The sequence below is a fragment of the Melanostigma gelatinosum genome, assembly GCF_949748355.1.
Source record: "Melanostigma gelatinosum genome assembly, chromosome: 17".
NCBI lineage: Eukaryota > Metazoa > Chordata > Actinopteri > Perciformes > Zoarcidae > Melanostigma > Melanostigma gelatinosum.
Window position 1 is genome coordinate 18,214,063 of NC_136650.1, and position 26,613 is coordinate 18,240,675.

General features: G+C 42.1%; 1 protein-coding gene across 2 annotated transcripts; it reads right to left on the reverse strand.

Moving 5' to 3' along the window:
• Positions 1-15,362: 15,362 nt before the first annotated feature.
• On the reverse strand, positions 15,363-21,166 carry pdik1l (PDLIM1 interacting kinase 1 like). 2 transcript variants are annotated; one of them, XM_079288135.1, is made up of 4 exons: positions 21,088-21,166; positions 19,890-19,943; positions 18,595-18,890; positions 15,363-16,106 (listed from the first exon to the last, which is right to left on the reverse strand). In XM_079288135.1, the coding sequence occupies exons 2-4, from the start codon at positions 19,909-19,911 to the stop codon at positions 15,366-15,368; spliced, it is 1,059 nt and encodes a 352-aa protein (XP_079144261.1). In that variant the 5' UTR covers positions 19,912-19,943; positions 21,088-21,166; the 3' UTR covers positions 15,363-15,365. The 2 variants fall into 2 exon arrangements, with proteins under 2 accessions (XP_079144261.1, XP_079144262.1); XM_079288136.1 differs by lacking the exon at positions 19,890-19,943 and having other exon boundaries at positions 21,088-21,156.
• Between the last annotated feature and the right edge of the window lie 5,447 nt (positions 21,167-26,613).

A 26,613-nucleotide genomic window follows, 5' to 3' on the forward strand; every position in this document is an offset into this window, starting at 1 on the left:
AGTTCCAGCAAACTCTTCTTTTAGCTGTTTTGTGTTGGTCTCCACGAACTACTGAGAAAAACACCTGGCTCATTAGCTGCTAAACTATGTTCACAGCTAGTCGCCAACTTTGTCTGCCTGCTGTTTACACTACAGTACAGATTACTGTGGTGTATACTGGGTTGAGGCATTCTTTGCTAAATAACGGTGCTGGAAACAAGGTTAATGAGAACGCAAGAACAAACCAAAAGTTAAAAAGTCACGGGCCGTAAAACCAAAACAATGAACTAAAAGATGCTAAAGCTCCGTGGAGCTGTGAGGAACTGCAAAGTTGGGTGATACATTTCAGTGGGTGTATGACTGTGAGTGAGCCCTTTCGTATTACACACTGTCATTTGATCCATTGTTAATACGAAAATACTGATCAGTGCAGCTTTAAGTCTTAAGAATTTTAGCTGGAAGCTCTAATGAGCCCTGACAGAGGCTAATACAGCTAAAACATGTTGCCTTTTACATTTTGAAGACTACAGCAGCTCAAGTTATTTGTTAGCGTGTGTTCAACCAAAGAACAAAAACTAATCACTGAAAACCCCCTACTGTGGTGCTTTTTAAAATGAAAACTTGCATTGTCTTTGTCCACTTTGGCCCCGAGTTGGGAATATTTGGGTTGGGCTAAACACTAGCTTTGGGCTAGTCTATTACAGTACTCAACTGTTTGCAATTTTCAGCCTTAAACAACCTCGCCTCTTTTTTTCTTTCTCCCCATCAGTCCATAATCCCTCCCTCCAGCCCTCCCTTTTCTTTACAACCAACCCGAGTTACATAAGACGGAAGAAAGTGTTGTTTTCCAGCGGGACTCACTGCTGTGTGCGGAAACTGTGGGAGCGGAGGAGGGTTGGGCATCTCAGCCCTTACACTCCCAATGGCCATCCCAGGAATGCATCCTCTCTGTGGGTCTGGGCCGCAGCCAACCATGTGGCCTACCAATGTCACAGAGGCACTTAGGGAAAAAAGAGACTGTTTTCTATTTTCCCAAAAAAACCAAAAGGCTGCATTTTGCTCCCATATTGGCCATACATGTTGAGGTTGTCTAATACTGCACGCGCGTCTTTTTTTTACAGGTAGAAACCACAACATTGTGTCACAGCCCTTTGATGAATACAAATAGAGTTTTAGTAATATTTAAAGAATCCCCCTCAAGCGAGGGAGGTTCAATGGTGAAAGGGTTGAAGCAGACGCAGTGACAGACTTCTCTCTGGTGTACCTGACATGAAGAGGTTTAGCTCACACTACCCGACACCTACAGTTAATCCTATTTCAAATTGCACTCTCAACCATGAAATCCACTCACAAGAGGAAAAAATACACAGTGATGCAATGCAGAGGTGTTACAAAGATAATCTTTTCCCCCACTGGCTTTAAAGGCAACAAAAGCCAGCAGGTACAGTTAAGGCACGGGTAGGTTCTTCTGAGCAAAAGGAGGAAGGTTGGGTTGGAATAAAAAGGGGAATGGCATCACACTGTGTCAGCGGGCGGTACCAGACATATGGCAGACATCGGTGGTAACCAAAGCTTGATTTGACCCAGTCCTGTAAAGCTTCCTGATGGTGGTTGCAAAAAGTTAATCACATGAACTCTTCCAGGCCTTGCGGTCTGCTCACCGAGCACTGATCCCAGAACTCAGGCACGGGTCTGTGCGGCCGTTCTTTCAGCACAACATGGCCTCCGCACGACCGTCACACGTGAGGGTTCACAGAGAGGAGCAACGCGAACAGAACTGGGCTTCTAGCGACATGTCCTCCAACGCAAATGACACATCGGGACCTTGGAAATGGAAGTCAAGGAAACAACCTCACCATTTAGTAGCTGTTCTGGTCTGATCCTCGTTAACAGATTTAGATTTTTCGGAGCACATTAACAACCTTGTTGCTCGTGTAGGTTCAAAACCTGATGTTCAAAGTACATTCTCAACATATCCTCATACAACGATTCATATGATGTTTTAGGAAAAGTGATTTTGATATTTTTCTGTGTGTTTTCCTATAAATGTCCGGCAAGACGAGGGATCGCTGTGCCTGCACCAGCCCCAGCAGTGTTGAGGCAACAAAACTACTAGGTTAGGTTTAGGTTGACCTGACCTCCGATGATGTCAACGGGATGTCATCAAGATTATGTGTGCTTGATCTTCATGCTATTAGCAAAGTCCTTGTTTGAAAGAAATGGCCGTTTATGAAGTTGCAGTATGGGAAATGTAGGATCCAGCTAGGGAGGGAAAGGCAAGATATCTCTGATACCTGTGACCTGAAGTAGTTTCAGGTCAAGAAACTACATTTACTCTTTCTTCTTGATTATTCATGACAAGGTTGCAAAAGCCATCAAAAAAGGCATCAGTTGGACAGTATCCAGTGCAATTTTTTTTTTCACGCACAACTTCGAAACTTCTTTGAACAACTTTGCGAGGATGGCAGCCAGTGAGGGGGCCGCGGGTAGACAGGCAGCAGACAGTGCAGGAGGCCGGCTGTGACAGAGGATGGCAGGGTGGGTGTCACCAGGTACGATTCCCCCTGTCTCGCTGTAGCTCAGGAGTTTCGCCTGGCTGATCAGGGACGACAGGGCCGCTGCTCCCAACCTTCAGTCAGCTGTCACACGAGGTCACCGCAGAAGACAAAGTATGCGAGCCACACACTGTACAGGCCAGACACACGTCGGCTACATGCGTCGGCATTCACTAGCATGTGCTTGTGCTGTGTGACCCCCCCCCCCCCACCTCATTTGGCTCCAGAACAGGTTGGGGTGGGCAGAGAGGAAATGATGTGGTGCTGAATTTAATTCCTCCATAATTTCTATTATCTTGGCCGTCACGGGCTAACACTGGGGAGTGAAAATGGAGGAATAGAAAAACACAACAACTTGGATTAGAGAGAAAAAAAATGAGGGAGTTCAGAGGGTCGTATATCATTAAGCAATTGAGAAAGTTAATTAGGCAGCTCTGATAATTATTGCCATGGCAACCTGAGCGCACTCATGCAGATTTGATTAACGAGGTGCCATTTATCTGTGCTGGCGAGACAGCGGGGCCTGCACAGAGCTTGAGAGACACCTAAAGGTGGACGCAATGCAATCTGTGCCTTATTCACAGCCACGATGTACGCTTATACGTTCCATTTAATGCACCCAAAATACAGATCGCAGCTTCATCTGGAGAAAGAAAACATAATGTGGCACAGTTTATTGCATCACTCATGGGGATATCTGAAGTGAAACAAAGCTTTCATTTTCTGTTTTCCCTCATTGTCTCAAACCGACGCCATATTAAAAAAAAATGACTGTTGAGAGTGTTTCCCACTACAATGAATGGCATTTATATATCCATAAGAGACTGTCAATGGCATGGGATTGGCAATGGTAATGTGATTTACAGCTACAGGAGTGTGGAGTGAATGAGACATAAGGGGTGTTTGTGGATTCCAGTCCGCATGTTGCCCTCTGGTGGAAAAACAACATCATTTTAAGCTTGCCTGCCTTTCTGCTGAAGGGTGTCTGGAGACTTGTTTAGCAGCAGGCAACGCATTGTCAGGCACAGAGACACTTCATTATGTGGTGGGGACAATCATTAATGGCTGTTAAGAGAGCACAGCACAGCGGTAATGTGAAAAAATAAAAATACTGCATTTGAGAAGACAAGCTGAGCCATTTCAAACGCAATACCTGTCACCAATCAGGACTGGATTCAAAAAGAAAGAACAGATAGGTGCTCCAAATCTTCAGAGAATATTTTCATCAACGCGGTGAGCAAATGACACATTTAGCATGTGCTAGAGACATGCTATCAAAATCAGTTTGCAGGAAAAACATCACTTAATTAGCACTCTCAAGGGGTTTTTATTTAACCGTAGATAGGACCGTTAGCAGCATGCAGACAAAAGTGAATACATGAAAGTGAAGTAAGCTCAGTGGGAGATTTCTCCAGGGACCCTCTAATCCTCCTCCACATCATTTCACACACAGCCAAGTGAGAGGTATGGATTATAGTTATTGTACAAATATCAAGCGTAGAGGAATTCTAATAACAGTCATATCAATTAAAGCACTTTCACTCCAAGTGTTTCATAAATATCTGACAATGGCACTTGCTTAGAAAGCCACATGCTGGTATAAAAATAGAGAAGGAGAGAAAAAAAGAACATTGATTTTGCTGTCACGAATACAGGTTTCTTTATTGAGCTTCTTTGAAGTCAATCCTCACCCGCAGTTCGTAGCCTTGTCACAGTCTATTACAGGCGTGTCTACTACTCCTTTCCTGGCTTGTGACATTTTATTCTTATTTTCATGAGTAAATAAGCTGCTGACCAAATATTATTCACACAAAGGAATTCATACAGAAGGTGTCCCGGAAAAATGAGGTCTGGAGTGGCTAGTACAGTGCGTACTGCTGTGAATCCATAAAAGTAACCGCAGTAAGATATCAGTTAAAGATAATAAGTATTGAGATATTTAGGGATGAATCTCTCAATGCATACACAAAATGCATGAAAGGTCCATATGTCTCTAATATCAGGCATGTAAGAAAAGTTCAAATGTGGTATTGTTAAAAATAAATACTAAAGCTGCAATATTAAACTTGAGTCATGTCAAGTGGGTTGCTCATAATCTGACAGAGAATAATCACCCAACTCTACACTTCTACGAAGCTTTTCAGCCCACAAACTCTGCTCTCATCAACCGCATCTAAAGCAACAGTCCAGCATCTCCGGGTTAGTGAAAACCAAAAGAGAGCTAAAGGTGAACATTGGACTCACACTGTGTCAGGTGGCCAGCAATGCCAAACCAAATATCAAACAGGAACTGGATTGATGACTTCCCTCTTCATTGCTGAAGACACACAAGCTCCTCTGGATGTTGGCTCGGTCAGAGTCCGACCGTCTTATTCCACATGTATTGCAGGAATATATGAGCCAGAGACGTATGAGATAATATTCAGGTTGTCCTACAAGCCTGGATTCACATTTGGATCTGTAAAACCAAACCCTTCATTCTTATTTGTTGGACTTTGGATTTTGCTTTCTGGATCTACCTCCCTCTGTCTCAAATGAAAATCAGCGCAAGCTATGAATTATTAATACATCTACAGCTGTCAATCATCTGCATTGTCAGATCCAGAGAAACGCATTTTTTTCTTTTGCAAATGAGTCTGGAGTTTGAAGCTGCTCATCATTCAGGAGTTTTGCCTTTCTTTCAGTCCAGACTTCTTTTTTTTAACACCCTGCTGAGACCCAACAGCAGCAAACAAAGACGTCTATCTGGCTCGTCAGGCAATCCCAGCAGGCCTTTCAGCTCTTCATGGCTGCCTTCAGCTCCCCCGGTGCGGCGCTGCTTTGGGTCTGAGGTTTTTCCCTGAGAATGTAGACGCCCTGAACAACATGGTGGAGTTTAACCTGCTGGGGCTTGTGGGGCTTCAGGCGTATTTGTCCCAGGAAAGCCCTGTGTGCTGAAAAAAGACACACCAGGGCCTAAGACCATTTTCATTCATGTCTTTATTGTGAGTGGACAATAGGGGGAGATTGAGGAGGGATGACAGTAAAACATGCCAACATGATTATATCAGGGATACCAGCACCCGCAGAAAGAGGACTCACTATTAGTACGTTTCAACACAGAGTCAAATATTAAATATTTTCTAAATAATAGGGATCAGAGCAACAGTCCAAAAAAAACAGCAAGGGTTCCCAAAACACTAAGGGAACTGACGAATGATCTACAACACGAGGAAAACCAAACAGCTTACGGGATCACGCAGACTAAATACACAATGAAAGGAGGGTGATAACGAGGGACAGGTGACAGCAGGGCAAATGAAGGACAGGTGGAAACAATCAGGGCGGGGCAGACAATCACACAGGCGGGAAACACGGAAAGGTATGAAGTGAAGTGTCTGTGAACGAGAGACAGAATAAAAGAGAGGAGAGCGGGACATGACAGATTGTGTCGACTTCATTTATTTTGTTTGTTTTTTAGGGCATGCAAAAGCCTCCGAAATTGACCGTAATGCACACATTCTGTGACAAGACGAATTACATGCAGGAACTTACATTTCAAACTCTGGGATAATTGAACTTTTAGAGTGAAGTGAATTTAAGAGCAACTTACAATTTACGCCACAACCTGAAGGAGAAATGTTTCTGTTTTAACGATAATGCTCTTTAATGTTCGAAATGAGTATTTTCTCTCTGACAAACTGAACCAAGTGTGATTAGTTGGTGCTTAGAAGTCCGACAGTGTGTTTGGCTGACAGAGCTAACTTTACCGGGGCTAATACGGCCAACAAAGCTAACCGCTGACGGAACAAAATGCACAGCGGGACGACCAGTTTCTGGTCAGAGGAAACGTTGAACAGTCAACACGGAAGCCGACGCAGTTTAATAAAATGAGAGCATCGGAGTGAAAAATGCATCTGATACACTCGGTCATCACTGAGGGTTTGTATGCATTCATTCAACGATTAGAGCAGGAGTCGTTGCAGACACACCTGGAGATCTGCATCTACTGAGTGCTTTTCTGGGTCTTTATATGGTTTGATATTTCATGAAAACCTGTAAATTAAGTATGCTGTAGACTGATACTCCTGATTATTTACTTTGGCCCTAGAATGCCCTCGGCACACGTCCTGCCTCGGTGAGCTCAGGTTGCTCGGTTCACGGCTGAGGTCAGCTCGGTGTTGATGAACGGGAGATAATTGAGCTCACCTCCACCATCTTAGCTCCTTTCATCACATCCAGGTGAAGTCCTGGAGGAGCTTCCCCTGCCCTGGTTTTTCAGTTGTTTCCACAGTGTTTGGCAAATTACGAACAAATTCATCTGGAACTCTGACGAGACGTGAATTTTTCCGACAACTTGCTGGCTGTTGATTTACAAAACAATGCAAATTGAAGTGGTATTGTTCGCCTAACGGACGGCATCTTCATTTAAACACACGCATCAAAAACCTTTGTACACAGAAAAAGTGAACGAAATAGTTGTTGGAGCTCCGATGGTTGGCTTTGAGAGAAACATAAATTGGTTGTCGCAGTATCCCAATTCCAACACTAAAAAGGTGTGAAGAGAGGGGGTTTCAGATGCTGTTCAACCCATAGCCTTGTTTATATATTTATATGTATTTTTTTAATAGCATAGACTTGAAATCAAGTTGTTTCAATGTATTAAAAAAAGAATGCAGCTTAGCGTGCTCCATTTCTCTGTGAAGCTTCATTTAAGTAACTGCAGCTTAGCTCACTACACTTTCCAAGCAACTTGACCAACACTGCATACTGATGTCTTCATAATGCTCGTGAAACAAAAAGATGCACACCAGTACTGGAAAATAAATTGTATCTGCAAACAAACGGCTTCTCTACAGGGAGGTCAGACGTCGGTGTCGGCTACAGAATCATGGCCGTCTGGCTGGACTTGTTCAGCCCAGGAAGCCAGGCCTTGCTGGGATGAATAGTCCGTTTCCCTTTCATAGAAGAATTATAATTACTTCCAGTAAATCAGTTCACACACAACAAGCCACACCCTTTATGACCACACAGCTGCGAGTGTGACCGCTTGGTGTGTGGACCATAAAGCAGCTTTGTGTCTCACGTTTAGATTAAAAAAGAAAATGTAATTTCTATAATACATGACCTGTTATCCAAATTAATTAGAATTTTCTTTAAAATATCATAAATCTTTGGGACTGGGTGTAGACCAGAGACTGTGGTGTACTGGCAGCCGTACCTCCTACAATGCTGCAAAACCTGTGTGATCAGCCAATTACAAATTTCGCATTCCTGTTATTGTAACTTCTCTGTCGTGAAAATGTAATGACAAGCAGTGCCAATATCACTTGAAGCGTTAAGGAAGGCCTGGCAATGCCCTCTAAGACGCTTACAGACACCATAAATCGCATTGGTCTTCATATAAATCATCTCCAAAAGTTTTAATCTTTTCTAACAGTGGTAAACCTGACTGATATAACGGGTTACTGTTGGAACTCTATGTCCCTCATTTCCCTGACCTATATTCGCTCAGTTTTCTCAATCCAGGTCTCCAGGGAACCCGTGTGAGTTGCATAAACAGCTCGTATTAATAAGAAAATAAGCCACAATAAACTCCACAAACAAACCGAGACTCTTACAAACCGTTGACAGTCTGTCAGTGTCCTGTCAACTGTAACGCTTGCATTGAATCACCACTCCTACAGGACAGGAAGTTATCATGTGACGGACGACACCCAAAAAATATTTGATGCCATTTCATTTGTTGGGAAAATGATGAACAAAGCATTGAAATGAGGCGAAAACTGAACACTGGACTCACCAAAACGTGTCATTTTGGTGTTACCGTGATGAAGAGCAGCATTGAATCTGTGACTTGTGTAAATTAAAGAATGTAAACTTCAAGTTGGAGGTCCACAAACACATTGTATTTGGTTGGGAGTCGCTTGTAGAGTAAGTAAAGTTGTAATATATATATATATATATATATATATATATATATATATATATATATATATATATATATATATATATATATATAGTGATTTCTGGGGCGGATCCGCTTCCTTAAGTAAAATAAAAAGTCCCAAACCCGCAATTGTAGGTTTTGGTGTCGTCAAGGTAGCGTGATATGGATTGGGCCTCAGTCTCTTGTCGATAAGCTTGTGAATGTTTTGACAGTTCATCTTACAAGAGCCGTGCGTGCCGTTTGCTTTGCAGCCAACTTGGCCCACTTGTTTTCTACCTTAAATTCTGGGAAACTGAGGAGCACAAGGAGACAGACATATGAAGACTGTAGCTCTTAAAGGAAAGCATTGTGAATAAAAAGGGCACGAGATTCATTTTTATCGTCGTTATTTATATACAGCATCAAAATGCAGGGTACCCACAGATTCAGAACACAAATAACGTAAGTAAAAAACAGTATCTGGTCAAACATACGAAACCTGAGCAATAAATGATACACTATAAACCCTGTGACAGTTTTCTAATCTGTCCGACTGTTTAAATATACAGAGTTAAACATCTTTAGACCAAGACAGACATTACGTCATAACTAACTAAATCTAACGAAAAACATGACTGTTTCATGTCGACATCACAATGTGGGTACATTCTGATCGGCTGCAATCCAGGACGACAAGGCCTTCGATGCTTCTCAAGCTTCCCGGTAGACCGCTAGTGTTCTGTGGACTTGAAATGATTCTCATCCATGGTACAGAAGACGTGACCGTTGTTCATCAGCGAGTTCAAGGAAGATCTGTACAGAAAGAGAGACGGGTCGCAGATTTAAGCATTTCATTCGACGTCCTTGTTTGTCAATCATCCATCATCACACAATGTTTGCAGCCAAAGTTGCACGTTCATCCGGCACAAGAGGCACGAGGCCAAGATGTACCTGAGGTCCCTCATGCTGAGGCAGCCCAGCTGTATCAGCAGTTCGTGGAAACTGATGCCAATGTCGCAGACAGAGTACTTCCTGACTACGGTCAACACCTTGTAAAGGGAAACAAGCAATTACTCTCCAACCCTGCGGCGCCGTGATGGCTTTTCACTTCATGCATGAAAGGTTTAATTTTTCATCTTTGTCAACAGCAATGTGACTTTGCAGAGACAACGGCGTGGTTACTGAGGACAGCCTCACTGTGCACTGTGTCTTCATCATGGACCAACAGTGAGGACATTTCCTGGAAAGACACCACAGATTCTTCTTTTCTTCAATAATACTTTGTAGTTATTTGTGGTATTGCAATCATTTGTAAATAATGCGATATCCAATGCAACGTGGTCATTTACAGTAAGCTCCATAAAAGGAAAATCCATTCACCTCACCATACCACGAGTAACTGATTGGTTTGTCACGGAGGCAGTAATACGCTGCTGTAATTCACTGCTGACGGAAAAAAATATTGCTGACTTTCTTATTACAACATGAGACGGATCTCGTCAAAACAAGACACCAGCAACAAATTAACAGATATTTTTCATGACCAGGACATATTTTCTTGTTATTGCTACATGCGAAACAATCTCAACAAAAAACCTGTCGTAACAATATTCACTTCATCTTGTTATATCATAAACATTAACTATTGCAACCTTGCATATTTTTCCAGAAATGTCACCATTGCTAACTTTCCACTCTTAACCTCCATTGTACAGATTTGGAGAAATGAGGAGTTGCACTAAACAACATATATCAGAGTGAACTGACTCTTTCGACCCACTCACCTGACGATGGAGGGAGGACAAACCATTCGGTAAGATGTCTTTAAGATCACCGCTATGCGGGGCAGCAGTGGTATTCATGTTCACATCAAACTCCTGAATAAACAACATCACAAACGGAGAAGAAAAATCCCAAACAAGTGTTTCAAGTGTTGAGGGGACAGAGAATGAAATCAGGCCAGCTGAGGCCAAAATACCTTCAACTCTTCAACTAAAGTATGGAGTACATGAAAATGTCAAATCTGGGTTTCAGTGTTGATTGTTTATCTCTGTCTGAATTCTGCTCAATAAATAAGTTTCGGTTCCGTTTGCTGGTCAAAAGCTTCCACAAGCGCGTGTGTGTGTGTGTGTGTGTGTGTGTACCTTTCCAAAAAGCTGCATATGGGCATGCACCACTTCCAACATGTGGGATGTGATCTCATTCAGGTCCTCGATACATCGGCTATTTACTGCCAGCAATGACCTTTGACCCTGGCGCAACATTTAAAAAAAAAAAGGAATATATAACAGATATTATCCCAAAAACAATGCTCACATCCTTTTAATCACCTCTTTAAAATAAAATGGTGTTTGCATTGCTTACATTGAAACTGTGTAGTCTTCCAGTAACCTTCACGTATGTCCCAGGAGAGGTAAATGTCATCGGAGTGCAGTCCTGTGAGAAACAGAGTTTGAAACGTATCATTTAGCAAAACAGTGCGGATTGTTTCCTCGACGCAGTCGTGAACAGACGCCGTTGATGCTACTGGCCTCTGTGTTAACCCACTGCTTCACGTTTAAAGGTGGACCGGTCATGTCATCCACAGAGAACTTGATGTTCGCCTCAAAGGGAGCAACGCCTCTGATGATGCCAACGACGGACACCTGCAGCGAGAGGACGCACAAGCAGTGATCCTCAGACCAAACTCCATTCAAGAATGTGGCAACTTTGGATATTCTTTGTTTTCTTAATGGGGTTTTGAATGACGTCCAGGAAAGCGTGGTTGGCACATGATTTAACGTTTCAAAATCTAAAGAATATTTTTTAACATCCATTTTTTCATAATCTGGACATTTTCACATTCTCTCTGTAGACTGTTGGAGAGTCACATAAGAACCGTGTGCCAGAAGTGGGACAAAGTTATTGTTTTGCAAGTCACAAGTCACTCTCTGGGTCAAGGTCAACAAGTCCAAAGTCGTGTCCGAGTCCTAAACTTTGTGTTTGAAGTCGTTATTTGAGTCCATTCTTGATCTTGGAAACATCAGTTGGCAAAACAATCTCACCTCAAGATCCTTAAGCAGTGCTCTAAAGCTTTTGATCACACAATATACCAATTTTTCATTAAATAATAGATAATTCTCCTTTTTCTGAGCACATTAAAAGAGATCCCATCCTTGTCTTCAAAGCAGCATTGTGTAATGTCTGCTGGGCACTCAAAGACATTTCCTTCCTCATTGCACAACACGATCGTCTGTCAGATTGGTTTAAAATGAGACATGGAGTTGATAAACACACTGCACACATTTAAAACACAACTTTGCAGAATATACTCAAGGTCCCCTTTGGGATTTTGTTTTATTGCTCCTCATACCCGGTTGAGTTCCCAGCCACAGATTGCAAAGGTGTCATTGCCGTCTTGAGAAGCAGACAGCAGCTGAGACACTGTGCACGGCAAAATCCGAAGAGTCGTCCTCTGTGGCGAGATCAGGGTGAAGGAATGCATTACAGTCTGCGTGAACACATTTCCTTCAGATCCTCCACACACATTTCAGTTATCAACGGAAGGTCGACACACCTTTAATGTCTCTGCTTTCTGGCTGCTCATCCCATCAGCGGGCTGACTGCAAGCTGTGGAACGTGAAAAAGACGCTCACCATTTTAAGACAAAAAGGAGAAAGATATTGTTCTCTTTGTTGGGGGGTGACATCAACATTTGCTACCTTACCTTGGTTCCACATGACAAAATGCCTTCAGTACAAAAACTACAGTCAGGCTGGAGGCACTGGGAGAATACAGCCAGCGCTCTTAATGATCAGGCCATCAGGTGAACTGAATTATAGCAATTACCTGTGATGCAATGCAGGGCCAGAAGACAATGAGCGGAGGAGGAAATGGACATTTGCATGCTCCATTTCTTCAAGCAATTCAATTATTTGAATCCATTTGTTATTAAAAATCAATTCCAACAGCGACCGACAGGTATTCACACCACTTTTGATAAACTTCATTTAATCTCTTCAATATGTTACAATGACATAAGAGCAAAGATTGTTCATACAAAAGAGTGTAAGAAGACGTTGGCCGATTTATTGTCTGGCGTGACTCCAGGTGGTCTTCATCAAACACATTATTTTATGGTGGCAGTAGCCCTGATCCAAGACTCGTATGGGGCACCACAGTCCTGAGTCCATCTCCTGTGAATTAAGATATCTCAGAGGCCCATCAAGTTGATTACAGGAGGAATGCTGACCATCTGATCTCACTGAATGATCGGCAATCTTCTCAGTAACAGACAAGATGCGTTAATTAGGTTAGACTGGTGCAAAGAAACTACTTGATTTTTTCCGCACCAAGAAAAGGCTGTAAAAACGAAAAAAATGGCGGCAGCTGTCTTCCACTGGTGGCCATAAACTGTTACAGCAATATTACTGAAAAACCTGTACTGGGTAAGCTGCCTCTCAATTCCATGCTGCACACCAACTGTGTTCAGTATGTACCATATATCATTAAAGTATAGTGCGGTTACAAGAAACCAGCAGTTTCATAATAAAAGAAAATGATGCTACGGCTGTCCTAAATCCATACTACACTTTACTTCGAAGTCGAGTTCAGGCAGATATCAAAGCAGTGCGGTGGCGCTGTGTATGCTGGTCCTGGATCAGGGCCGGTAACGTGCCGAGGTTTGATTTATGCCCGGTACCAGGCTTTGTATACCAGCTTTGCTTACACAAATTCACAAAAGATAGGCAAATTAAGAACACACAGTTATCACCAGCACACCCACAGTATTGACCTGCAAACACACATCACATCTCTTCCACGAAGGAACCGAAAGCTGAATCAAGAGCTGAAGAAAAAAAAAAAAAAAAAGTAATCCATCACAGCAATTTACAAACAAAGTCAGGCTCTTGAAAACAGAGCAGTCAAATGTACATCAACAGCTCATCCCCCGTCAATCCTGTACAGTATGTACACATGTGCAAAGGAATACAACAAATCAAAGGGTGAAATCTGTAAATACCCCAGACCTACCGGTAGTGTTTGTTTGGCAAACGTCTCAAACAGGAAGCCAGTGTTTGAGTGCAATATCAATGAGGCCACTTCAGTGTCCCAAAGAAAACCAGTGAATTTCAGAAATAAGGCAAATCTCAATCGCATCGTGACAGGAAAAAAAAAAGAATTTTCCTATACAGTTTGAGAGCAAAGAAGCCAGGACTGATTGGTTTTACATGTTCCTGTAAAAATTAGTATAAATGCACAAATTATGTATGACCTGAAAAGGCAAAAGGGGTCCCGAGCGCGATCCTCTGCCAAGTGCTGCAACAACTTAATAGGCTTAGAATTAGCCTGTCGAAAGCATGAAGAAAGGGATTACTGTAAGATCCAGAGTCAAAGGAAACGAGGAGCAGTGACACAGTGAGAGCAGATCAAGTTAAACACAACAGTATTGTGTATCCCCCCCCCCCAAAGAAAAGAAGCAGAGATCCTCTGGCTCACGGAGGACTGTGCGCGCTGGTGTCTTCTCTCGCTTCCTCCCTGAAGGTGAGACACCGCATGCATAAGTAGACTGCTGGCTGACATTGTGTTCGCTCGGTGAACACATACCGACGCAGTTTATCGCACCGAGTCCAGCCTCACGGAGCTCCTCCTACAATGCAGCAGGTAGTTATGAGGAATAAATATAAACAACTCAATAAAAGTGCTTTCATTTCGACTCATTCAGGTCCAAATGGACTCTGATGTAAATATTCATGTCGCTGCAGCTCAACCTTCACATAATTAAATTTATGCTTAAGCAACATAGAGATTTGTCGCTCCGCCAAGTCTTCTGAACGTAGGCCAATGTGCTGGCGTTATTGTCGTGTGCTAGGTTGTTTGGATAATTCTGGTACATTACAACTTTGGTTTTGTTTTCACAGTTTGGGACATTATTTCTATCGGCTGTGATAACAACAGGGCAAGATGTGCGATCGGCAGGTTGTTTTACAAGTAATCAGATTACCGTAACTGGTTTATTTGAAAAGAAGTGCACCAGAAATTTTGGTAATAATCCCTCATTCGAAAAAAAAAAAATAATAAATCAAAGATCAAATTACCAAAAGTTGAAAAACAATGTGTAGAGTCAGCATGTTTTCACATCTTACTCAGTGAATTAAGGTCGATGATTGTTGGAACAGTGGAAAGATTATCCAAGACGATTTTGTCCATTTTGACCAGTCCACTTATCTTGAAGTCTGTAGCGAGCAGAAAGAGGAAAGATCTGACCACGAGCACCTGCTGGCTGGTCGCTAACTGATAAAACGTCCCCGCCCATAAAAGAAAACGTTATCTTCAAACCAAAGATTATTTAGTTTTTTTCTCCTCAGAGACTACTGAGCAAAACTCAACGGCGACAGTAGTTGTTTGTCTACAAATACCACCATGCTGTATGTTTTACCTGAGCATTCAGGGCATACCTGCATTTAATGCCAACAACAGAATTGAATCTGTACGCTGCAGTGATCACAGGATAATGTCTCGTATTGCATTAGGAACAAATTAGCACAGAGTCCAGGATGGCATTTGTAGACAAACTGTCTCGGTTTCACTTTTGACTTTCTCTTCTCATTGAATCCAGAACTTCTGGGGTCATTTTAGCTCTTCCAGCACGCTCGAGTGATTCCGTGAGGAGGAAGCTGTGATGTGATTAGCCTGAGACTAAGCTGCAGCTCGGAGCAGCGGCGGTGGGTGTCACACCTCTCCCCTCCAGTATAAAAGACACAGCTAGCAGAGGACTGCATGTGCTCGGACAGTGAATGAAGTTAAGCCATGACACACACAATGACTATTCTAATTATTGTGCCCAAGTTTAAAAAAACAAACGATAACCCCCTGTTCCGTGATCTAGGTTAACGGTAGCTAATGAGATGTGTACAATGTCTCTGGTGCCGTGTGCTCGGCCATCACGTGTCCCAGTCCAGCTCTCTGCAGGCGATGCGGACCAGCCGGAGCTCCAGTTCAAAGGCGTCGGGCCGCTCCTGAGGGTTGGCCGACAGCATCTCCCTGATCAGCTGCGTCATGTGGCTGTTCATGCTCTTCTTCCTGGCGGGGATCAGCAGCTCCATCTTTGGGTTCTCCAACAGGGCCTCCCCTAAGGGCACGATCTCCGAGCCCTGCTGCACGTAGCTCCCCAGCAGCTCCTTCTGAGTCTCCACGTCCACGAAGGTGATGCGCTCCACCATGGCCCAGATGATCACCCCCAGGGCGAAGATGTCCGCTTTGGCCGTGTAGTGGCCCTCCCAGACCTCCGGGGCCATGTAGAAGTCCGTTCCGCACGCCGTGGACAGGAAGCACTTGTTGATGCTGGCCGGCTCCTCCGGGTTGAGCCCCGAGGTGGAGCACACCTTGCTCAGGCCGAAGTCGGCCACTTTGAGGGTGGGCTCGGACGAGCCGGCCGGCGTGCAGGCCTGGGAGATGAGGATGTTGTCCGGTTTGAGGTCGCGGTGGATGATCTGGTTGCGGTGCAGGAAGGCCAGGGCGCTGCCCAGCTGCAGCATGAAGCTGGTGTTGGTCTTGCGGCTGGGCTTGCGGGACAGCAGGTAGGCGTTCATGTCGCCGCCGTCGCAGAAGTCCATGACGAACCACAGGTAGTAGGCGCAGCACGGGTCAAATGTGATCTCGCCCTTCAGAGACGTCTCCACCAGCTGCATGCAGAGAAAGAAACACTTCAACTCAACATGACACCACTGGTGATGGTCAGCCTCTACATGCTGCACATGTTGGTTTGCAGGCATCAGGATGTTTTGCTTTAATTACTGTGGCTATAAATATTATGGTAAACAGTATTATCATTGTCAAGATCTGCTGAAATACAACCTATAGGAAATAGGGATGTCAGTTTCGGTTCATTTTGCTTTCGATAGCAAGAAAAAACTCAAACCACAAGAGACAACGCTGCAACAAGCAGAAGCAAATAGAAGACATCACTTAGGTCTGGTGTAGCTGACATGATTATTGATACAGTGTGAACCAGCTCTGCAGGGTGAGGAGGAAATGTCACTCATAACTTAACAAGCAAGGTTGTTCTGGCTTTGTATTCATAACGCGTTTCCTCACCGTCCTTTATTAAACCAAAGCAGAGTGAGAGGCCTCTCATTTTTTATGCCGGCCGCAGGAAGTCATTTAATCTCACTTTTTGACAGCGGACCACGAAGCTGTGAGGCTTCATCCATCTCACGTTACATTAAGATTAAACGGGATGCGTTTCTGCAATTTGATAGACGGCGTTTTGTATTCAGACACTGAAAAGCTGCAGGTTTGTAACAGACAAATTAAAGTTAAAGCGCTATCCCTCCATGTTTACATTGAAAACAATGCAGGCGGCCTCGACCGATATCTGAAGGCACCTTTCAGATTATTATTTCGCACATCAATATGTATTTTAACTGTTTCCTCACGAATACTTTCTCACAATACTTGAATATTATACATTTCTTTGTTTTTTTCATCACTCCTCTGGTGTGTAAAGGCCTTAAGCGACGCTGAAGGGAGATGAAATCTCAATTAAAGAGTAAGAGAAGAATTGAAAGGAGTTGATGTGTAACCACTGAAAGCAGTTGAAACATCAGTTGAAGAGAAAGAGAAAGACGTGTTTGCACTTTGAATAGCTGAAGTAGACGAACTGTTAACTGAAGAGTAAAAACCAGTTTAAGTGTCAGTTGAGGCTCAACCACACATTGAGGCTTCCGACGCCAACTGCTTTACAAATGCTCTGAATGTGTGTAATAGACCATTCCCAGTGCAAACTCTGCTGAAAACAACAAATAGATGCAAATTATCCCACAGTTGGTGCAGTCAGATAATTACGCCCTATTATCATTTGTTCTCGCGTCAGCACGCACTGGAACATTACAGAGCAATAACAAGGGATTCTGGGAAAGTGTCCAACGCTAGCGCTGCGGAAAACGGAGCGAGCGGTCTGACAATAGCCCCCGCGTGCCGCTGAGAGGCTATAATCAGGCACCGGCAGAGCAACTGTGTGCCCGCCGGCAGACAGCAGGGAGGCATCGCAACATGACAGGCTGCAGACAGGTTGACTCACTGACATTTACATTTAACCTATTAGCGCTACATTGTCACAGACAAAAGATGATCTTTACCAACAGCAAGATGTCAACAGCGGTGGATGGACCAGCAGGCTAAACACATGTCAGAGGATATCACGGTACACTTTGTCAATCAAAACGAGCTTCCGATTCATTACAAGAAATATAGCGTCGGTCTATTTTAAAGACACCCACAAGTGTTTGTCAAACGTCTAACATGTCCAGTTACAGCGGGTTGAGCTGGATTCCTCTCCTGGCTGAGATCAGCATCTCTGTGACCTGTGGACCAGAATGTTTGGCCCGTTGTCTTGCCAACCGAGTTTCAGTACACAAGATATTAACAAGATCTCCTTTCGGCAGGCGTGTAAGCAAAACAAACAGTCTTAGGTAAGGGGCCACTGTGTAAGGCGGATAATAAGATAACATTAACTGATCTGATGCAGCCGATTTACTGTTTCGGGCACTTTAAAATTGAGGTTTATGGTCTTGTTCGGGCCGCCAGCCGAGCTAAAGACAGATTAATTTTCACTAATCATGATCGACTATGTACATTGGTTTCTGTCTCCGAGGTGTCATGTGGTAATGCTGAGACACTATTCAGTATTTTCCAAAAGCATGCGTTGGCAACATGGACAGCTGCAGGAGAGATGTTTTGTCCGACACACTTATCTGGAATCCAGATCGAGCATTTCTGCTCCTGTAACTCTCCAGTAGTTGACAGTCTGGTTATTCCTCCACATTACAGAGCAGTAACTGCTGTGCGTCTACGCAAGTGTTAGTTTGTATCCATCGTCTAACCTCGGCTTAGATTCCCTCTGTGACATTTCTTGCACAGGACAATTCAAAGTAAAAGTCATAATCAATTGTCTTTGCTGGAAGACTTTTACTCTGAAGAAGCAGCTGCAGGAAGTGTTGCGTATGCACTTCATCAGTACAGTAACAAAAAAAACCACATCAAACATTCAGTACTTGTCGGGCCACATTAAGGAAGTAATCAATATCCACTCACAGCCTAAATGCTGGGTGACGTTAACAATATTATTAAGCTCGTGTGTGAACCCTGTTCCAGTGAATCCTGTCTCCTCACCTCCAGGTAGAGCGGGGAGCTGGAGCCATGGCTCATCCTCTGGGCCAGCTGGCCCCGCTGTAGGATACACTCCTCCAGGTGGATGACGTTTGGGTGCTGGCTTTGGATGCTGCTGAGGGCCCAGAACTCCCGCAGTGCCAGCTCCACATTCTCCGGCGAGTGGCAGCGGATCTTCTTCACCGCCACCCGGGCCCCCGTGCGCTTCACTACCGCCTCATAGACCACGCCGTAACTGCCACGCCCCACCTCCTGGATCAGCTCGTACTTCGGCTGGCTGCTTACCATCCTAGTCCTTACTGTGGACAAAGAACATGGGGTTAGTTCACTGTTGACTGATCTCACACTGTAGGCTACGACTAGCTGAGTTTACAAGACTTACAACATATTACAGTAAGTAAAAGCCACAACAAAGACAACCAATTCATCCAAGTTACTCATATTAGCTTCAGTCAAGCTCTGACTGTTGCTTACATCAGTCTATTATGATATATTTAAGTATAGGAGTCATAGTTCTGTTATTCGGGCATCACATGTTAGCAAGCAGCCTCATATTTTCTAGTGGGAAAGTATATTTGGCATTTCCCCCACAGTCTAGACTCCCCAAAACACCTTTGGAAGCCAACATTATTTTCCTTTTGCTCCCTCTTGTGGACCAGTAAACCTGACATCTGTCCCCAACCACAAAATACATTTCCTTTCTTCAGAATCAGTGAATTTCTCTTAAAACGTCTGATACACATTTCCTGGCTTTGTTATGAAACTCCTCATTAAATCTAAATACTCTTTAGTTTTCATATAGGTGTTAGCTGCCAACAATGCCCACTTGATTGGCATGTTGGTGGTACTCTGATAGATAATTGATATGTTCCCTGAAGCATAAACAATCGTTTTCCCTCAAATAAACACAACAGCATCCCTACTTGTCTCTTATAGTTACCTAATGTGATGGCGGCGCACATCATATAAGAACAGCAGCTACAGGACTCTCTCAACCACTAACACAACACAATGAGGGAACCGACACACCACTCCTTCACCAACACTATCAGCACATTTGCAGCACCGCATGTCCAACCACACCTCATTTTAGAGCCACGAAATGTACCACTGTGTTAAAGTGACACAGAGTTTCACAAACTGGTATCTGTTCCAGGGTTATTATGTCGCCTTGTCGAGGTGTTTATGACTGCATGTGACACCAACACATGATTATCCCCCAGACGTCGCTATGCCACCGAGGCCTGGTGCTGCAAAGAAGTTTACATTTAAAATGGGATTGTGTGGAAAAGGCTCACCTCCATCATCAGTGTCACTCATCCTTATTGTGTTGTTGCATAATCCTGATACACCTGTCGGAGCAGAAAATAGCAATGAGGCTGCAAATACTGGTGCTTTTATAATCAGGTATTCTCATAAATTCAGCCTTGATGAAGAGACGTAAGTACTTCTTAAAGAGTAGATGTGAGAGAAGATAGGGCCAGACATCTTTACATTATTTTTATAGTTAATTAGATACAATTATTTGAATGATTAATCAATTCATAATTTAGTGCAAGGTGACAAGTACAAAGCCCAAAGACATTTAAGTTACAATGATATAATGCAGAGAATAGCAGCACATATTCATATCTGAAAGGCAGGAAATAGATAGTTGTGTTTTTTATATATAACTTAATCGCTGTCAATTTATTTCCTGATTAATGGATTATATATGAGAGAGAGATACATACTGCTATCTGCTTGACTAAATGAATGACGAGTGGGTCATCATATTACAAATAAGTAACCTTATTCAAACTATTGAAGTACTGCTTTCAACAACAAACTATAAGCAAAATAGCTGTTTACCAAACTGACGCACAACACAAGTTAGCAATGCAACAAAACTCTAAATTGCCAATCTAACATTGACAGCTCAAACTCACTCCAACACCCGCCTTCTACGTGGCTATTCGGGAGACAAAAATATCAAAACTTTAATGTTTATTAAAGATGAAAGTAAATACACTTGACACTGTCAGATTTGGTGGTGAGAAACATGTCCGTCTCTGTTGACAGAGCTGTAGCCAGCTTGCTAAGTGGCTAATTAGACATCCACTTGGCTGATTGGCTAACATCAGCTAATGTGTCCAGGCCACCGACAGCTAACGATGTTGTCGGTGAGCTAACGTTAGCTAATCACGTTTAACACCAGCTAACAAAGAGTCCAGCCCTCACCAGCACAGCTATACATGCAGACGTATCAATTCAAGCCTCATACAAGTCTCTGACTCCTAAACTGTCCTAACATGTGGGCCATTGGACAGCGTATTGTCCAGTGTGTGAGTATGTGTGTGAGTGTGTGTGTGTGTTCCGTCAAGAATTCAACCAGATTCCCTCAAAACACACCTGCGAGCTGAGCAGACGAGTAGCCACAGCAGAAGAAGACTGGTGTAAACGTAGAAGAAGAGGCTGCTGTTGTTGTGCTGCAAGTTGTCATCTTTTCATTCTCACCTTCAAATCTTTTCCTCTGGGGTTCATTTGTTGTCTTCCTCACTCTCCCTGGCAGCCATTAGCGCCTCACACGTTCTCTGCTCGCACAGTCAAAACCCAAGGAGGTTTGTCAAACACTGGGCGACGTGAGACCGTGCAGCTGCTGAAGCAGAGTGCGTGCAGCGCAGAGGTGGGCAACTTCCGGCTACAGCGTTTCAAAATAAAACTCCTGTGTGTGAAGGAACAATAAAAATTCTGTGATCCAGTACGAAATATATACATATTTTCACAATGCGCAAACATTAAGTAATTTGGAAATATGGACCATATAAACAATGTTGGATTCAAATAAAGTTGCGAAAACAGCTAATAACACCCACATTAGTGACACAGTGACCAATCACCATCACAACTTTTGAATGTATTATATTTATTTTTAGAAATAATTCTTGAGTCATGACCAAAGTGCAGTCTGATCAAAAAATAAGTAATGAATCATATGTATTATTATAATATAATAACTGTAAAAGTCTCATTACAACAAACACAATCCTATTCATTATATACTAAGTTGATGACAGGCCTTGTTACTGAATGACAAATTATATTAACGATACACATTATTTCACATGTGCCTACTTTTACAGTTACATATCTATAATCTACCAATTTAATTGATCAGTTCTTTTTTTCCCCCTACGGTGACAATTTCATACACTTTATTTTGAGGGGAAATAATAGCGGTTTCCGGCCATATCCTCCACTAAATGGCAATTTTATGAATTTCCCCATATAATAGACAACCAGTCAGTACAATGCGGAGGCCCTCTGCGCTCCCCTTTCAAACCGAACTGTCACTAACAGGGAGAGGACACAAGCACGTGCACACCTGCACAGATCTATGCATGCCATTCTTCCTGAAATTTGATTTGACATTTTTGTTGAGATACTGACACAGAAGTGTGATAAAAGTCTACAAATCTGTTCTTTATGGCATTGTTTTATGGTGTTCTTCACCAGCTAGAATTCTGATTAAACTGATGTTTCATCGTGAAAGTTCACTTTCAACCTTGAAAAGAGTAATTTCGCCACACAAAAAAAAATAACTCAAGGTCCATTTAGCTTTTTCTCAGAGCTTTTAACCACCTCTTGTGTTTTTTATCAGTGGAGTTTGCTCAGTTTTCATGCAACTTGGTTTCATACTCTCTGGTATGCATTGCACAGAAGTTAGATTGATTTACGAAATTTGTCAAAGAACTGATCAACACAACAATACACTAGTCGTCAGAAGAACTTGGACGGAAATCGACTATTACCCTTTGTACTTACTCATAACAATATTTAAAACGTGAACCTGATATCAATGTCTCTCAAAAGTATGACAGGCATTAGCATAAAGTCTAGATACAAGAAACTGATAGATGAAACACAAATGTTCTGTTCGATCTTTAATTACCTTTTGTATTGCAGCACAATATATTTCAGTTGCAGGATGAACAATCAAGCATGGTGGGGAGATGATCCAAATTAAATTCAAACTCAAACATCAAGTTAAATAAGGTTACAGTTTGTGTGCAGAACAACCTTGAGTATTGAGAAAAGGTGAAACTTAACCCCAAAATCATCATGAACATGCTCAATCCAAACATTCTTAATAATGCATGTTTATGGTGAGGGACTTTGGTATTGGAGCAGAGTTCCCAGAAAGACAGAAATGGTGGGTGTGTCTGCTCTGCAAAGTGAAGATATGGGTGTTTCTTCGCAGAAGAATGCAAGTGAACATCTTATTTGTACATTCATCAGTTCTTTTGTGTCTCTCTATTTCCCGGAAACAAGGCTAAGACGTCATTAAAAAGCACCACTTTGGATCTCTTGTTATATTGGCAGCAACAATGGGCGTAAAGATACCAGAAAAAAAATTGTAGAGTATGTTCTATGAGGTAGAACACATTACACTAAAAACATTTAAAAATACAATGTAATAAATACTTGTATGGACCACTTAATACACAAAAGATTTACAATACATACAAAACAGTTTTTTGGACATGCTGTTCTCAAGCTGTCCAAAATCACACCTGAGGTAGACTTGTATAGATTTTTGACAAGACGAGTTCTGTCTTGGTCACACATAAGAAGCAATACAAACGACAACAAAACAACAAAACACTGGGACTTAGGCTAAATTAGAGTGTTATACATGGTAGACTAGACCCCCATTGCACTGCAGCACGGTGAGCATCATGGTGAACTCAAGCACATAATATAGGCGTAATGATCATGAATGAAGATCAATACTGATGCTTCAGAACATCCTCTGTGCTGTGAAATCCCCGGGCTCAGTCGCCGGTCCCCTTCTACATGAAACAGCTAATCTAATTATTATTCTACTCATTATCATGCAGACACATCATGAACATTATATTAATACAGTGTGGAGAAAAAAAAACACCAGATATATACAATTTAAAAAAAAAACAGCTAAGAGGATAAATGTTTCCCCCTGAAGCTGCTAGCTACAGGAACCATTAGCCCGGCCGATTTTTAAAATACACCACACCAACATCTATAAAGTTCACTAATTTACAGAATTATGTCCTTATATAACATAATATAACATGTTAACTAATGAGTTTTATAAGTGCTGGTGGGCATTTTCGTCAAGCTGGCCATTTCCCCCTTGCTTCCAAGCTTGATGCTAAGCTAGGCTAAACCCATCCTGGCTCCAGCTGCGTATAGCCCTACTTGATGCACAGGCATGAGAACAATACTAATCTTCTCACTCTCGTGAAGAAAGCAAATCAATAAACAACTTCTTCAATGCTGTAAATGGAGAGTGCATGGGAAGACTCCCTGCATATAAACAAACTCCAAAGCCTGGAAACTAAACTATGCTGATGCCTAGTTAGCAAGCTAACTGGCTAATCTATTAGCTATGTAGCTCACTAAGGCCATGTGGATGTCATGGCGTAGGCCAGGTGGCTACATGGTAAAGCATGGTAACAGACCGTTAAACCTTTTGAAATATACTTCAGCAATCAGACAAAAACACAGGCTACTACTTCCCTCTACAGCTGGCGGGAAAAAAGCTTCAGCCGTCCCACTCTATTGTTGCTGAATATCTTACAAGGACATCACATTGTCCATGTTTGACCACTTGTCCATGTCAAATACAATAGCAAAAGAACAACCCCCCACTAAGAAAAGCGATGCACATCATGCTGAAAGATGCACAAAGTGTGGACACAGTACTTCCTGGTCCGTGTTGCGTGTCAGAAAATGGCATTAAGATAGTGCATGGCTCATTTGGCAGCGGATGCGTCGGTTCTTCCGCCACCCCAAGATAGTAAACATCAAACATCTAGACAAATCCTAAAACACACTCGATCAAAAAAGTTCTCCCTGAGTTGAAAATGAAGACGCTAAATAAACTGATTGCAGACTGAGGTGAATGACAAAGCATTAAATGAAACGCTAGAACGCTGTGTGGTTTCACTGCGCAGTGGCAATCCAGTTAAGTTGTAGATTTGTAAAATGACGCCGTTATAAGTACACTGTCTGCAAACAATTACACGTAATAGAATCATCAGAATTTGCCAAAACAAAAAGTTGTGACTTACTGCACAGCATGTGTACAAAAGGAAGCCAAAAGACTTTTGAAGATATTTCTGAATCACAGCACAAGTCACAAATGAAACGATTACAGCTGTCAAATGTTCAGTCTGCCCTTCAGGGAGAACAACTCTGCATAAATAGGTGATATAAAAAAGATAATATCTATATACATTCAGCCCCTTCACTAAAATAAGTGAAGACAAATTGTTTACGTGAAAAATCCCTGACATATATGTGTGAACGTTTCCTTCGGATTAATACTGTTTCACAAAAGTCTGCCATACAATCAATACTGGTCTTGCATATAAGTTCAAATGATGAAATGGCAACTTGGTAATTAAGACGTAAATTTCCGCACTACTGGGAAATAAAAGTTGGATTGTTGTTTTTGTGTGTGGAGTATGACAGTTGAAAGCAGTTCTCATCAACCCCATTGGGAAGTGGAGGTTATGGCACTTATGTTGTAACATTCACTTTTCACTAGAATACCTGAAAATGTTTTCCAATAAAGGCTGACACAAATGACTTTCAGCAAAGTATTTGGCAGCTCTCTCATTACATTCACATGTTGGATTGTTTACCTCATCTTTCAAAAGTAGAAATAAAAAAACAAAACAGAAATAATGCAATGTTTGATTATCGATTTACAACAAAGTATTAGGGATGCTTTTTTTTGAGAATCATATTTTACTTATGTTGTAAGAAGAATTAAGTCATCATTTTGAAAAAAAGGTTTTATTTTTCTTATTTTTACGAGAGAGAAAAAAAGACTTAGTATTACATAAAAAATGTGTAATGGTAATGTGATATTCTTGTTAAGTATTATTACGAGACTTTTCATGCTATTTGTGACTTTTATATTTTTGACTTCTCAAAATTATACGATTTTTATTCCCCTCGCGGTCGGCGACCCCAATACTCTGTGGTGTCACTTGATCTCACTTCAAAAACACGGTTTGATGTCTTCATGAAACAGGATTTTAGTCAAATCAAACCAGACACAAGGGTTTGGTTGATTTGGGTTATTGAAGGCCAATACTGATATTTTTAGACAAATGCTGTCTAGACACTTTTGTTTTGTTACAATTGTCAATACGTTGATATGCGTTTCCTTCGCTGGCTTTTTAAAGATAAAGTGGAACTATGGGCTCCAAATGAATGACCCACTGTGGTATTTAAGATTACGTAAATGGAGATTTTAACTCATTCGTTGCATCTGTAGCTACAATCCAAAGCAATCCAGTACACTTGGTGTCATGAAGTTGAGTATTATGATGCCTATAATTTAATATAATAATAATATAATAAGTTTTTGTTGATACTTTCAGAGGTGTTAATTCAATCATATGTTTTGGCTTTGAGGTGATAGTTAGTGTTGGTGTTGAACTGGAATTTATTTGAGTGTTTTCTAATAATCTGCCTCCCATATGTATGTAAATGTGAAACACAATTGTTGCCAACAACGACACCACATTTTAAACACAGAAATAAACATATTATTGAAATATAATTGATTTCCGGCAATATCACATCAAAAACTGAACATTATGAACCTAATAAAGTCTGATGTAGTCTGATGTTATCACAGGTCTTTTGCATTGGATTGCAGTAGATTACAGGTAAAAATAGTATTTTCTAATCTTTCTTCTTCACTCTTTTTAAAAGAGGACAAGGGAAATCTTACATGGTACATTTTCTTCGTGTCTTGCCCCCATGATTTACTCAAAGTCAAGCCATTTCAATGCATATCACGTGCTTCCTGTGCTAAAAAACAGTTTGAAGGCAGCATATGACCTGAAAGTACTGGGAGAATGTGAGTGCCACATTCAAGCCTGAGTGTGCTTCATTCTTATTTGGACCTTTATTTACAGCAGATATTTTGAATTGTCAACGCAGGAAGAAGTCCTGAGTTAGTGAGCAACGATACCAGTG

Bases quoted from the DNA above. Each gene is read 5' to 3' on its own strand.
- pdik1l (XM_079288135.1), bottom strand. From the start codon at position 19,911: ATGAGTGACACTGATGATGGAG. The intron at 18,891-19,889 runs GTGAGCCTTTTC...CTTTGTCCACAG, and splicing joins GAGTGACACTGATGATGGAG to TAAGGACTAGGATGGTAAGC. The intron at 16,107-18,594 runs GTGAGGAGACAG...CTCTGCATGCAG, and splicing joins GCTCCCCGCTCTACCTGGAG to CTGGTGGAGACGTCTCTGAA.